The sequence below is a fragment of the Melospiza georgiana genome, chromosome 6 (assembly GCF_028018845.1).
Source record: "Melospiza georgiana isolate bMelGeo1 chromosome 6, bMelGeo1.pri, whole genome shotgun sequence".
In the NCBI taxonomy this organism is placed as follows: domain Eukaryota; kingdom Metazoa; phylum Chordata; class Aves; order Passeriformes; family Passerellidae; genus Melospiza; species Melospiza georgiana.
Window position 1 is genome coordinate 60809058 of NC_080435.1, and position 15141 is coordinate 60824198.

A 15141-nucleotide genomic window follows, 5' to 3' on the forward strand; every position below is an offset into this window, starting at 1 on the left:
GGGAGGGACACAGAGCACTAGGGGTTAAATGGGAACTTACAGCCCTTCCCACCACCCAGCAAATCTGGATTGTGGCTCAACTCCCAGCCATTGTAACCTCTCTTCTACCACAGGGTTACTCCTGACTTACACAGGTAAAGTTAGACCCAGATATCAACTCTAATGGGCCTGATTCTGTTCATGTTTACACCAGCACAACCTGATGATAATTATGATAAATAATTCTGGGAAATGACCCTGGATTCTGGCTCCCAGCCATTGTAACCTCACTTCTGCAGAGGGTTACTCCTGATTTACACAGGCAAAATCAGACCCAGGTATCAACTCTAATGGACCTGATTCTGTTCGTGTTTACACCAGCACAACGTGATGATGATGATAAATAATTCACAATTAAAAGCCAAATTACTCACTATTACTCGGTGAGTAGTCATGGCAACTTCTTTCCTTTCCCAGCAATAAATTCAGTATCTGCTGATACTGCCAGGCACTGATCAGGTCTGGAAGGAGAATTATGGGATAGACAATATGAGGGTGATGGTCACACTTGTCGGACCAAAGGCACTCCAGCATCTCTCTCTGATGGCTGCAGGCATTTCTCAAGAGCTTTTCCAGCTCCATGCAGATCCTTTGCTCCCACTGACTTGACTGCAGCTCACCTGCTCCTCTCCCTGACCCTCTCCAAGTTCCCCCTCTGCACCTCACTCTATTTACATCCCTGCCACGATGGCAATCAAGGCACAGGGACCAAAACAAGGCTAAACCACACAGAAGGAACAACCTCCACAACAAGACTTGCATCCTGCTGTTGACAGAGGAGTGCTGCCTCCTGGACTAATTACAAAGTGCTGAATTTGGAGACACCTTGTGCATAATATATTGATTTTTTTTTTTTCCTTGGAACATGGTTCCAGCTCTCAGTTGCTCTTCTACATGCTCCAAAGGCAGAGTTTTAATGCTGCAGGCAGAGAGGGCACCAGGAGATGGGAGCTACACACGAGGCAAGCTCCACTCTTCTGAGACAATTACAGCCATAAAGGTTTAACATAAAGCTCAGGAGAGCAGAAAGCAGAACACTGTCAGTCACAAGCTTTTCATTCTGAAACCGGCTCCTAGAAAAGATAAGATAAAGCCAAACCAGATTAACCAACTTCAAAGCAAGCAGCAAGGCATTTAGGGCACGCTAGAATAGAACGCAGCTGTGCAGAGAGCTGATGAATTAAACAGGTAGAGGTTCCTTAATGACTTGCTCCTTGTCCCTTGCAGGGTTTTGGAAGTTTCCTGTGATTAGTCCCATCCCCTAACGAGATTCCAGCATCCAGGTGATGCAGCAGTGCCTGCCACAGAAACGTTGATGAGGATGATGGAGGTGAGCAAGCAGGAGCTCTGTGGAACAGCCTCCCCCAATCAGTTATCCAAGGAAGAGTGATATTGAATGACTCTTACAAGGGACACACAAAGCACTTACTGTTGAGCTCATCATTAACTTTCTAAGTCAAATTAACCAATTTGCTAATTAAGGCTCGTGGCAATTCCTCACGACAGTAAGCCTGTAGTGCAGTGATTCATCAGGCGGTCACAGAACCAGGGAGGAGCTCCTCCTGCCCTGACTCAGGATGGCTGCTGCTTCCCAAAGGAGTTCAAAAGGTGGGGGGAAATGAGAATGGGAGGAAAATAAGAGAGGGAAAGGGGGGGAAAGGGGGTAAGTGGAACACAAGGCAGTTTGAGAGAGAAATCATATTTTTTAAAATTGACGTGGGAAAAATAGTTGCCTTTCTAACATCATTTGATTTGGATGATGTGAAATTAAGCAGGTAGGTCTCATGAGTTCTAAGTGGTACATTGTGCGTTAACATCTGTCCAACCCATGGCAGGGGTCAGTCTGCTGCTGAAGAAGGAAGGAGCAGAGAGGGAATGATGCCTCTGCTGACCAAGAAGGAGAGACACAAAAGTTGGGAGCAGCCCAGGGATTCAGCTCACTGGAATACTGCTCTCTGGACCTCCCACCACCTGACCTGTCACTCCCTGGGGCTCCCAGCACTGCACAACCCCTCACGGAGCCTCCCCCACTGCAGATTTCCAGCTTGGAAGAGCAGGCTGCAAGCACAGAGCCCTCCTGAGGCCCAGCCATACCTGCTCTCCTTGGGGCAATGGCCAGAAGACCCTTTGCCCTACAGCAAAGCAACCCTGAAAGCTCTAACTGCAAACACAGCATGGCTCTTGGATCCTCAGAGGCTCTCTCAGCTTTCTAAACACCTTCCCTTCTTCAAATGGGTAAATAATCTTTCACCCATTTAACCTGAGACACCAAACTCCATGACTCACCCAAAAATCTCAGCACTTCCTTGTGGCCCTTCCATTTGTCCTTATTCAAGGCAAGAAATGACACCAGTACCAAGAGATTTGTATTTTATGTTCTCTGTTATGTAGCCTCACTCACTTGAGCACCGTAATTTGACCTTCTGTATCTCAGCTTCACAAAATGCAGACAAATCCATTCCCAGGGGCTCCAGGATGAACACATCTCCTCTCCAGGGGGTTCTGCAATGAAGGATTAATTAGCTGAGGAAATTCACAGCACTGCAGCTGCAATGCTACAGGCAGGGCCGCACCAGGGGAGCCCCAGGAGCACCTCCAGCTTCCCAACTGGACACAATAATAGTGTCACAACCTCCTGGCCCCCTGGGATGTCACTGCAAGGACAACGCTCAGCACAATCCCTGTGCTCAGTTCAGTGATTTCTGTGGGCAGGGCAGGCCCACAGGGCTCTCAGGGAGCTGGGCTGGCACTGCAGAGCCCCCCAGCACTCAGTGCCCCATCCTGTTGTGCCCCCAAAGGCAGCTGAGACCACGGAGCTGTCTGTGAGCACCCCAATCACCTGCCAGCCCTAAATGGGACATTTCAGATTGAACCATCCTGAGCTGACCCGAGCTAGCTCCACCAGCCTCCCAAATTCAAAGCACAACCTCCCTGAGTGCTCTCCTTGCTTTGCTGCCTGATTTGCCTCCAGGACAGGCTGTGTGATGTAAACCAACCTGCTTGAGGCTGGATTTTTCTGGAGCTGGGAGGATTTGGCACCTTTTATTACTCACTTGTAAAGTGACTCCCAGAAATACCACAAACAAGCCCAGCAGGCTGCCTGAGGAGGGAAGGATGCTCATGTATGCTCTGTTCCTTGGATAAAGGGCATTAATCTAAGCCTTTGCACCTGTGGGGCAGTGAGAAGAGCCTGGCAGCACCTCCCAAGGACCTGCTGCATGTCTGAGCTTTGACATCTTCTTCCAAAGGGTTTCTTCAGCTCAGCTTGCTGTTTGTCAGCAAATCTCACAGCAAAATCCTGTCTGGCAGAGCAACAGTGCAGTGATCACGACATCCACCAGCTCTAGCAGGCACAGGGACCTGTTCCCAGCTGTGCCTCCACAGAAATCCATCCATCCATCCATCCATCCATCCATCCATCCATCCATCCATCCATCCATCCCCACACAGCAGCAGGACAGGAGAGGAGGAACAAGTCAGGCAGCAGCTGCTGGCATTGACTCAAGTGGCACCCAAGCCAAACCGTGTCAGCAGTGTGAGCCTCCCACAGCATCCAGCAGCCATGAGCTCCTTCCTGGGAACGTGCTGCCTCACACCAGGACACGGGAAAAGGGAATGGCCCCAAACCATCACTCACAGAGGGCAGATGTACTCTCCAGAGGGGAAATGCCTGCATGGGGAGGACAGTGAATGTAAAACTAAAGGCTTCTCCCTGCTCCCCCTAAGCAGTGTTAACCAAACTGAGAATAAACCATTTCATCACAACGCCTTCAGTTTGAAGTTTACACTTTTAGCTGCAGGGGGCTCCTCTCAAAGGACCAGATGTGCCTCATTGCACTTGATGAGACAGGTGGGAGACATTAAGGGGCACGTGACACTTGCTAAAAAGCATCACCTGGGAAGGTCTAAACTACATTGACTACTACTAACTACAGGGTCCGAGTCATTTCTCTTCAACCCTGCAGAGGAAAGCATGCTCAGAGGCACGGGTTGTGTTTTTAGGCTCCAGTAAAGCACACGAGAAGAGCACCCTGATTTCTCTAATGCTGCAGGATGGGACAAACCCTCTCAGACAGCCGTGCGGGCAGAGCAGAGGCTCCAAGGCTGCTTGATGAGGGTAAAGCTCCCAGCTGTGATGGGCTCCGCTCCCTGACAAGCCACAGGTGCTGTCCCTGGGCGTTAAAAGCAGGACAGGAGCAGCGCTGAGGGCTTTGTGTCGGTGGCTGTGCCCATGGAGGGCGTATCGCTGCTGGAGCGATACCTGGAGAGCTGCAGCGGGCAGGTAAGGCAGGAAGGAAAATATCAACCGAGGAGGGGGAAAAAATAAAATAAAGCTAAACAAAAAGCAACTGCGTTGGCCGGGAATCGAACCCGGGTCAACTGCTTGGAAGGCAGCTATGCTCACCACTATACCACCAACGCTGCGATGGAAGTAGCTTCGCAGACGCGCCTCAACTGCGTCATTACCGCATTCCTGCTGGGTGAGCCCCAAATTCCGCTGTTCTGAGGGGTTCCTCCTTGTCCCAGGGGATCCCTGCTGTCCCGGAGCTGCCGGGAGCACGGAGGAGCTCTCTGGAGCAGAAGGTCGCCTTCACTCCCTGCTAAGAGGGATGATGCTGCCTGTGAGGGTCAGCCCGGGTGCTGGCGTGGGTGGGCACTGAGAGGGCAGGAGCTCGCATCTCCTCGCTCTGTTAGTAAATGTCTGCAAAAAGTCATTATTTCGGGGTTTGGAATGGTTGTCCTCTGCCTACTATAAACAACGTGTAAGTCTCACCTTTTCTGCTCCCCCAGCCAACACAGTAAGATGTGCTCTTCAGAGGGCTGAGGAAGGACTCCAAAGAAACACTCTAATAAAAATGCTGTTTTGTTTAAGGAGCCTTGTGCAAATGCATAAATGCTTAATTTTCAACAAGAAAAGCTGTTGTTAAGCAGTGTAATTCAAAGCACAAGCTAAGTGTTTTGGTTTAGTTAGACTCGTTCTGATTTCAGGTGGTTGTAGGAACAACTGGGAGAGGGCTGGACTCCACAGCTGAGCATCCTCCTTACTCAGGAAACAAAACTTCTTTGCATCCTGTTGTAAACTCATTTTCAGCTCAGAAAACAGGCTTAGCACAAGCTGTTTAAATCCAGAGACGATCCTGTGGCAGTGGGTAAAGCCCTCTGAATGTGCCCTCACAAAGCACATAATGTGGTAATGTATAATACAGCTTTTACAAGTGCTGGTGAGCTTTTTATATTTCACATTTGCTGGTACCCTTGATAATAGCAGATGTGTGATAGGAGGAAAAAAATAATCCAAGTCTGTTGCTTAAGGCAGCTGGGTTTGATTTGTGTCTACCTGAGTTGCGGGATTTCTGCAGTGGAAGTGAAAAAGGCTGTTTCCCCTCAAACTGCCCCAAACGGAGGGATCTCAGACAGGATCTGTGAGTGAAATCTCCTCCCTGGAGCTGCTGGGAGATGGCCAAAGCTGTGCAGTTGGTGGGGCCTTGGTGAAGTTAATTAACCCAGAGTCCATAGCAATAACCCTTGGCAGCCAGCCCAATGCAAACATGGTCTTGTGCCCCTTTTGCAGCCTCTGAGCATCTGTCTGACAAGAAGGAAATATTCCCCAGCACTTAACCCTGTCAGGGCTTTCCTCACACCTCTTAGGTGCAAACCTGATCAGAAAGGAAAATTTGCTTTCTGTTTCTACTTGCTCTATGCAATTGACTCTACTTTTTGAAAACTTCACAGCTGTGTGATACTTCCAGCCTCATGTACCACTCGTTTCTCCATCAGCTTTTTTAAGATATGTCACAAATTGGCTTTGGTTGTTTGTTTGTGGGTGGTTTTTTTACTGTTATGTTCATTCCTTGATGCCCATTAGTATGATGTGAGTAGTCTCACAGGGAGCTTTTTGTATCATTTTCTCTACATTGTGGTTCCCACAAAACCTTCCTAATGAGCTCCTGCACAACTAATCCTTAATCCACTGGAATTCTTGCTGAGATTGTGACTTCCTTCCTTTGCTGCTGCCTTGAAAAAGATCTATTTAAAATAGACATAATATTTTATTTGTAACTATTAATTACATATTTTACCATTTTTTCTAAAGGGTAAAGGAGTACATAGATTTATTCAAGAGCATCCTGCCCAACAGATCTTCTGTGGGGCTCTGCATTTAGAAGTCAGTTTTAGAAGCAGTTTTAATTGTGGGTACTTTTCTGATTGCATCTGTATTCAGGCTAGTGAGGGTTTTCTGGATGATTTGTCACTTTGTCAGAGTTCTCCAAGTGTCTGCAGGCAGATATGCTGCAAAGTAGGAGCAGAGCTGTCCCCGTGTGCATGGCTGGGCTGCCAAGTGAGCTGCCTAGAAGAGAGCAGCACTAGCTCAGGGCTGGGAAGCACTGATCTGGAAATCCTGCTCCTGCTGGAGGTCAGGCACTTGCTGCCAACTCCAGGGCTCAGTCTCATGCACCACTCCCTGCTCTGATTTGTGCTTGGGCTTCTCAAGTCCTTCTGGCTCTTGAACCTAAAAATGCCTGATTAAACACAAAACCTCTTGTGCAGATTCTTTAGTCCAAGCTGTCACCTGCTGTGGATGTTGGCAGAAATCACCTTCAGAAAGAGGTTTATGCGCTACTGGAGAGGGAATAAATCCTGTCCTGAAACTCTTGCCTCATTGACATGATGACGCTTTTTAAGAGCTTTTAATAATAAATAGTTGATAAAGGACATCATCAGTATGGAAGAGCTTACTTGCAGGTGTGTTGTGTGCTTGGTTCTGCTGACTGTGGTGAGGCTTTTTTTAGTCCCATCTTCTCATCTCTAGCTTCACTCAGGCTGGTGGCCTCCAGGAGCTGAGGAATTAATTGCTGCTGGTTCTGTGAGCTGCTGCCCTCTGTTGCACAAAGCAAAGCTGACACTGTCCCCTGCTAGCAGGGAGAGGAAACGGAATAATTTACAGAATGGGAGATCAAGACAGCCAGAAAATGCTGTCTGTCTTCCTTGGAAAAACTCAAGAGTGTGATAATGTGGTTGTGGTGTGACAGTGGCTGTGAAAGGTGAAGTGCCAGTGTTGTACCTGCATTTCTCAATTTGTGCTATTCAGGAATTCTCTAGAGTGCCCATGGACTGTGGTGCAAATGCATTTATACAAGCTACCTGGATTTTCATACACTCACAGACAAGCAAAGGACACACTTTCAACCTTAAAACTAGTCTTTGCTAAAACATATATTGGGGAAAAATTATTGAAACTTGCTCATTGAAGATTAATCTTAATTTACTCTCCTTGTTTTAATACAAGACCCTTAATGGCACTTTTTCTTAATTCAAGGATGACTTCTCCACTAGTCCTCATCTGTTCACTCCTATGAGCCCTTATGATTTAGAACTTCCAATTCAAGCATCTTCCCAGTTAAGTGAGTCCAAGGAGCTCCACACAGACTTCTCCTCCGTGGACCTCAGCTTTCTCCCAGATGTCACCCAAGACAACAAAGAACAAAGCCTCTCTGAGGATGGTCAGGAAACCCAAAAAGAGCTTGATGGGTCACTCCCAAGTAAGGAGGACAGTGGTGTTTTCATGGATGAGAGCAGCTTGTCACATCCAGGTGCAGCTGAGCCATCTCCTGAAGCTCCTGGCGTGTGTCCTCCCCTGACTCCGATGACTCCGATCACCCCGGCAACATCTGCCTCAGAAAGTTCTGGAATAGTCCCCCAGCTGCAGTAAGTTATGTGCTGTTCATGTAGCACACACACCATAGTCAGAGTTTGGCTTAAACTGCAAGTTAAGCCAAGTTGCTCTGACTTTTCACTTGAGAATGTAGCAAGCATGGCTTTGTCTTAAATAAGCCAAAAAACTCTACAGGAGTAGTTTTTTTGTAGTAGTTTTTTCCCCCTCTTGAAAGAGAGGTGGAGAAAATTAAATTACAGTATTGGATAAAAATATGAAGATTCTTAAGAAGGAGGATTTCCTCCAGCAAGGAGAATGTGAAGGATGACTCCAGGGGTTTAAGAATGTCACTCTGCCTTTTCAAAAGGAGAAACAGAACCTCTGGCCTCATTAAAAGATGCTGTCCTGTCTAGGATAGAGCACCTCTGGAATAGTTTATACCTGTAGAAAATAACCCAGCCCTGCCTACCTTAGGTGCTGTAGTAACTCTAAATAGTCAGTAATGGTTCAATCCCAAGCTGTGAAAGGCTTCAGTGATGCAGTTTTTGGAAGACACACAAACTTTTATTTCAGAGAATAATAACTTCACACTTTGTTCTATCTCAAAGTGCAGTTTTGGATTGAATTACTTAAGTTTTGCCAGAAGTAGCTTAATGCTTGAGTGGGGAAGAGACAGGCAGGAAATCAGATGATGGCAATTATTAATTGGAATGTGACTGTACTGCTGGGGGGGTGGCTCTGCAGTGGCTGGATTTTGCAATGAGAAAATTCCTCCCTCATTCCACAGGAATATTGTGTCAACTGTAAACTTGGCTTGTAAACTGGATCTGAAGAACATAGCTCTGCGTGCCAGAAATGCAGAGTATAACCCAAAGGTAAATCTTGGACTCAAAGCTTTACCCTCACTTCCCTTTCCCAGTGATCCTGTGACTGTGCTCTTAACTCTCCTGCTCCTGGGTGGGTGGGAAATAACTTCAAGTGGGAAAGAAACTCTTAAAAAGCAAATATGTGTTGTGATAAGCTTTGGAATTGTTAATTTTTGTAAGACTAAACAGAAATACAGCTTAATTCCTGACAGGTTTTCCTTTGAATTTGTAGAGGTTTGCTGCTGTCATCATGAGAATCAGGGAACCACGAACAACAGCCCTCATATTCAGTTCAGGAAAAATGGTCTGCACAGGAGCAAAAAGGTATTTTTCTGGTTTTTCCCTTCCCTCTAAAGGTCTGGGTCTTGCAGCTGTGCATGTATTTTGATGGAGAATGTCTTACTTAAAAAGTCTTGCTTAAAACATCTAGCAAAGGACTAACTGCAAGAAAAGTGAAGCACTGATATTGAAAATCTTCCTTTCTTCATGATGGCACCTTAGCAATTTCTGAACTGTGTACTTCTGTCCCTGAATTTAGAGTGAGCTGAGCATACATCAGTAGAAAAGCTGCTGAAATTCCCAGAAATTGTTAAGGGGTTATTTGCATTTCTCACGGATTTTTAAAGTGTTTAGGACATAACTTGTGTCTGTCAAGTCTCTCTTCAGTGTCTGTGTTCACCAGTCAACACATCTGCCTCTAGAGGAAATGAGAATTGGGGAAAGCAAAAGTTTCTTGCTGTACTCTGAAGCTTTTTCCCCCTGAAGTTCAGCAGAGTCTGCCTTGGTTTTTATATCCCAAAACAATCAATTAGAATTAATTAACTCATGCTTAGGAGACCTCTTCTCCAGCCCCTACCACCACCCCAGGCAGGTGAACTGTAGTGATGCCTGCAGTCTAACCCCTGGATCAGCACTGAGCTGTTTTGAGGAACTGAGAAACCTCTCAAAAGGGGAACTGCTGAGTGATGAAACATCTCCAGTGGGTTCAGCCAGACCACAGGAAGGTGAATGAACAAGTGCCTTACTCTTTTATTTCCCTACAGCAGTTCTGGGGATGGAGCCTTGCTATTTTGAGTGGCAGGATCTCTTTTTATGGAACGCAGATTAGCACAGTGGTGGCTATAAACTGAATTCCACCTCAAGAGCAGAGGAAAGCACAAATAAAAGTTGCTTTTTCCCCTTTGCTCTTTCTTCAGTGAAAAGCCTCATTCCTGGAAGTGTTGCAGGCCGGGTTGGATGAGGCTTGGAGCACCCTGGAATAGTGAAAGTGTCCCTCCCCATGGCAGGGGGTGGAACAAGATGGGTTTAAGGTCTCTTCCAGCCCCAGCCATTGTGGGATTCTGTGATTTGAGGGCTGTTTGGAGATTACAACAAAGATTTCTCCCCTCAGTGAAGAGCAGTCGAGGCTGGCAGCCAGGAAATACGCACGGGTGGTGCAGAAGCTCGGCTTCCCTGCCAAGTTCTTGGACTTCAAGATCCAGAATATGGTGGGGAGCTGTGATGTGAGGTTCCCCATCCGCCTGGAGAGCCTGGTTCTCACCCACCAGCAGTTCAGCAGGTAGGAGGAGATCAGGGACAGCCCTGTGCACCTGGCAGCAGGGCCTGAGGCCAGTTCAGCCTGGTCTGTGCCTTTGCTCTGATGCCTTGTGAAGGCTGACCTAGAACAGAGGCTGGACAGAGCTAAAGAATAAAGTTGGGATTTATTAGGGGACATCAATGGATCCACCTTGGGCAGCACAAGAGCCCAGCCAGGGCTGCACCCAGGATGAACCAAAATGGTCACAAAATGCACAACTGGTCACTGGGTCTGTGCCTGGGATCAGTTCTGCTCCATTTGCACCTTGCAGTTCATTGTCCCATTCCAGCTTTAGCCCTGCAGTCCCACCCTGCTTGTTTTTCTCTCTCCAGCCCACGGTGTTTGTGCTCCTGGGCTGAGATTTGGGTCATTTGTCCTTGGTGCCCAGCTGGAGCAGGAATTGTTTTGTCTCCCTGCTCTGTGCACAGAGCTCACCATCCCCTGATATGGAGCCCAGACCCACACACTAAAGCAGCACAGAATCTGAAAAATAGAAAAGCTCAAATCTGAGGCATCAGCTCCATTGTGGGTTTTAATACCAAGGTGGCCTCTTAACTCCCAGCAAAGCAAATTCCTGTCTGCAGGGATAAGGTTTCCAACCTTCAGGCATGAAGCCAAACTGCAGTTGCAAAATACAGAATTGCAGGTATAATGTGTTTTCTGGGATATTGTTTTGGTTCTGTTTGGATGTTCTTTAGCCAAGAATTGAAAGAAAAGCTGTAGCTGAGTGAGGGCATGTTGTACCTGTGAGATCAGCTTGTTCAAAACTAGATATTGCCATCAGGAAAGGATGATTTCAGCACTGACAGAGCCAAAATTCAGTTGTCTTTTATTAGCACTGCATCTAATAGTTTGCATTTCATTTAGGAGCTAGATATACATTAAATATTTACATTGGCTCTTATCTTGTCTTAGTTGCACAGGATGGTTCCTGATAAGGGTTCTTTGCAGACTAGGAGGGATTTACTGTGAGGGTGCCCAGAGAAGCTGGGGCTGCCCCTGGCAGTGTCCAAGGCCATGCTGGATGGGGCTTGGAGCACCCTGGGAATAGTGGAAGGTGTCCCTGCCATGGCAGTGGGTGGAATTAGGTGATTTTTAAGCCAGGCCATTCCATGATTTGAGGACTGGATGAAGATTACAATAAAAGTTCCAAGGTTATGACAAATCAGAAGTGGCTCACAAGTCTTTAAAGTTCAGCATGAAGATCCCCCACCAGCTCCATCTCTTCAAGATGTCCAAAACCTGACCTGAACCTTCCTCAGGGCAGCTAGATAAAATCAGTGTGGTTAATTACCTTACTGCTACTATAATTAAGGAGCACTTTATTCATACAACACTGAAACAGCTTTTGCATTTTACTGATGTCACCTGCTTGCTTTGAACAGCTATGAGCCTGAACTATTCCCTGGCCTGGTTTATAGGATGGTCAAACCAAGGATAGTGCTGCTGATCTTTGTGTCTGGGAAAGTTGTACTGACTGGTAAGTGCTGCCTCTCTGTGTCTCTACCCACTGCTTCACTTTCTGAGAGCATTTAAATTAAAAATTAACTAAAAATCAGTATCTTGCCACAGTAAAGCCACTCAGGGATCTTTTTAAGGGCTGCTGCAGTTTTATCTGTGTTTTCTGCAGATAACATCAGTATTGTTGCACTAGAATCTTGTATTATTTCATATACAGAGTCTCAGATTTCCATGTTAAGTATTTTTTTTATTCAAAGCCTGATGCCACGTGCCAATGCAGAGGATGCCAACAGGATGCTGCCATGCCAGCAACTACTCAGGCACTTAAATAGGAACCTCACAATAAGCAATTTAAAATTGCTTGGACAGGAAACAAACTTCTTAAAACACTTCACTGACAACATTTAGTAGGGATTATCAGAGGAAAGGGTGGAGATCTTAGAGCTTGTTCCAGACAGTTTGGCAAAACAATTGTGAGGCAAAAGCCTTGCTGAGTCAGTGTGCTCAGCAGATACCTGTACCTCAGATCCCAGGTGTGACTTTTTCAAAAAAGGTGAATTCCTGAGCTCCTTTTTGTGAAGCTCATGTAAAGGCTTCTATTCAGATGTACTGAAAGGTGAATGGTGCTTGTTCCCAGAAGCTCTGAATGTGATATTCATGTTCACAACACAGCTTTGGGAGTGGGGAAGGCAGGAGAAGTGCCTGCCTTAGCCAGAGATTCTCACAACCATAAATCAGGAATGAGCTCAGCCAGCTGAAGGATGGGGCACTCAAGACAAAGCTTAAATGCTTCCCCCTCCAATTCCACAATTTTCTTAGGTCTAGTAAAATTGTACTGGTCAGTAAAATCATACTGGTCAGTTCCATTCCACTGATGCTTGCATTTTTGGGGTGCACTGATTGTAATGGCCTTGCTGCACACTCAGCCCTTTGCTGTGAGTCCTGGGCCAGCTGTAATGACAAAACTGAATTAGCTGAGATGTGAGGAGGGTTTGGTTTTTTTTTTCCCTTAATCAAGAAAGTAACTTTACTTTTGAAAGTAAAAGTTGTGGTAAGGCAGATGAATTATTCATGTCCAAGTGAGGACATGAGTAAAGGTTTACACATCCAACCTAAGCAGGGCTTAATTCCACTTTTAGTTCATTTGAATGCAGTTTTCTCCTGGCTGATGTTTGTTGGGCCAGCATGAGTAGTGTTGCTGGCAGGGAATATTCCTGCCTACTGCAATGCAGTTTGTGTGCAAAACTTGGTATTAAAGATTTGCTACCAGTACCACAGAAAAGGATTTAAAATCAAAGGTGTCCTAACACACAGCTTAAAATTAAAACTGCTTCTCAGAGCTGGAAAAGGAGAGTTCTCAAACTGTGGAACAACTCCCAGTATGAAATAAAGGCCTTTCACCTCTTGTTCTTACCTTTCCACTCACCTCATGAACAGACAGAGCTATTATTCTTAAGCAGATAACACCATGGTGGTGCTCAGTTGCTTTTTTTCCCATCTTCAAAGCCAATATTTTGCAACTGTCAAGAGCAGAAAATTGCTGTTTTGGTTCCACAGGTTAAACAAAACTAGTCTTAAAGCTAAGCAAGCTGGAAAATGCTCTTTGAGGTGGCAGATAGAAATTCTGCCTTTAATAGTAAGGTGCTTTCAGTCTCCTGGGTTTCTTCATGGTTTGTAATCTTACTGGGTTTGAACTGCATTTAGTTTAAGTTCAGCACTCTCAATTCATGTTTTTTTTTTTTTATCTTAAATGTCCATTTAGGAGCAAAAGACCGTTCTGAAATCTATGAGGCATTTGAGAACATCTACCCCATTTTAAGAGGCTTCAAGAAACCATTGTGACACAGCTCCCAGAGCAATCCAAAACAACCCCTGGGCTTGTGTTGCTGTGCTTGGAGCAGAACCAAGGGCATTCCTGGACACATCTGTGGATTATTAAGCAAATTATTCATTTCGGAATGCCACATAGGCTGATGCCTTTCTATAGCTTGTGAAATGTTCTTTTCTTTCAGATTATCTGAGTTCTGACAATTTCTGTCAAGTTAAAGCACTTGATAAATGAATGCACTTTTGATAGAATGTATGTTAAGGTGGCACTTTAAAAATATTTTGCAATAGAAGCCATGTGTCTCCTTCCCTGTTGAACAGGTGAATCCATGCTGCACTTCAAACTGGATTAATCAGAATCCTCAGCTCTAAGTGTCTTGATTTGCTCCTGCAGTGTTGCAGTTTCATGTTTAAGCTCAACATGTCTATAGCATGGCTTACAAAATCCTGTATGAGCTGATTTTGGTGTTTAGAACACAAGTGTTAGAATCACTCTGATCCCACTGGCTGGGTAAATTCTTGTGTTTGAGGGTAGAGGGTTTGCTTTCACAGAGAAGACATTCCATGTCCTGACTGCTGGGACACACCTAGAAAATCTGTGGGTAGAGGGGTGCAACTAATTAAATTATCTAATTTGACATGGGACAAGTTAGATTTTAACCAAATGGTCCCCACTTGATGGGAGATGATGGGAGTTTGGTGCTGACAAAATATGTTGGTTTGGAACTTTGTTAGAAATGGATTTAAGGAAAATACAAAAAGTCTTGGATGCTCGTGGCAATTTTAATTATCTCTGTTATTTAACCAGAGTTCAGCCAATGGCAGTAATTTGGTAATTTTGGAGCAAAACCAATGAGGTTTCCTGTACTTGGTTTGAAGTCAAGCCTTTCTTTTCAGAAGGTGTCCTGCCCAGCAGGAACAGGGCAAAGCCTGTCCCACGGCTGCTCTGGAAAGCCCCTGGAAGCAATCCAGAGCAGTTCTGCTGTGCCCTTCCCTGCTGAAGGTGTTGGTACCTGTCTGCAAACGCCACTAGAGGCTGCTCTTAGATGATTTAAGTGTAACCCAGCCCAAAATCCTCTTCGGTCCTTGCTGGAAATACTCGGCTCACTTCCCAACAGGGTCTTGCTGGGCTGAGTTTTGCTGCCACAAAAGTTTATTTCTGATTCGGTGAGGGTGTGGCTTCATCTTCTGTATCTGTTATGTGTCTCTCACAAGTGGTTTTATATCTATCTCCCCGCAAACTTTGGAAAACTTTGTGAACTTCCTCATGATAAGCTGGTCTTAGCTGTTATCAGTGTCTCTGTCAAACTCTGGATTTCCACACTCAAATCTATTTTAAACACGGGCTTACTTTTCTGTTTGCTTTCGAACGTTGGAGACTTTCCACAGCCATGGGCTGGACTTTTATTTGCACTGTAGCTGTAGAAGCAGCTGATGAGCTTCAGTTAGAATAATGTTTTGTGAGTGAAAACACTCTTGTTTTATTGAGGTGTTGGGGGGAAAAAAAGTTTATCTAAGATGAGCCCTCTTCAAGAAATCACAGTTTTTTGCTTAAGAGCTTGCCACATGATTTCAGTGGTAAAATTAGTGTTCTTTAGAAGCACAGATAAAGCCTTAGAGATAAGAAATGGGCTCTGTGCCTTTTCACTGAGCTACTGATTAGGTTAATGTTTGCTATGGTAACTCTTGTCTTAAAAACAACAATCTTGGTATCTTGG

The 15141-nt window shown here is 45.6% G+C and overlaps 1 protein-coding gene and 1 non-coding gene across 2 annotated transcripts; one reads left to right on the forward strand and one right to left on the reverse strand.

Moving 5' to 3' along the window:
- Nucleotides 1–4270: 4270 nt before the first annotated feature.
- Nucleotides 4271–13438, forward strand: TBPL2 (TATA-box binding protein like 2). Its single transcript, XM_058026730.1, has 7 exons — nucleotides 4271–4321; nucleotides 7358–7746; nucleotides 8481–8568; nucleotides 8792–8883; nucleotides 9950–10117; nucleotides 11521–11615; nucleotides 13359–13438. Exons 1-7 carry the CDS (start codon nucleotides 4271–4273, stop codon nucleotides 13436–13438), a joined length of 963 nt encoding a protein of 320 aa, XP_057882713.1.
- On the reverse strand, nucleotides 4390–4461 carry TRNAG-UCC (transfer RNA glycine (anticodon UCC)). The gene has a single exon. It is a non-coding gene; the product is annotated as a tRNA-Gly (tRNA).
- Nucleotides 13439–15141: the final 1703 nt, after the last annotated feature.

Bases quoted from the DNA above. Each gene is read 5' to 3' on its own strand.
- TBPL2 (XM_058026730.1), top strand. From the start codon at position 4,271: ATGGAGGGCGTATCGCTGCTGGAGCGATACCTGGAGAGCTGCAGCGGG. The intron at 4,322-7,357 runs GTAAGGCAGGAA...TCTTAATTCAAG, and splicing joins TGGAGAGCTGCAGCGGGCAG to GATGACTTCTCCACTAGTCC. The intron at 11,616-13,358 runs GTAAGTGCTGCC...ATGTCCATTTAG, and splicing joins TGGGAAAGTTGTACTGACTG to GAGCAAAAGACCGTTCTGAA.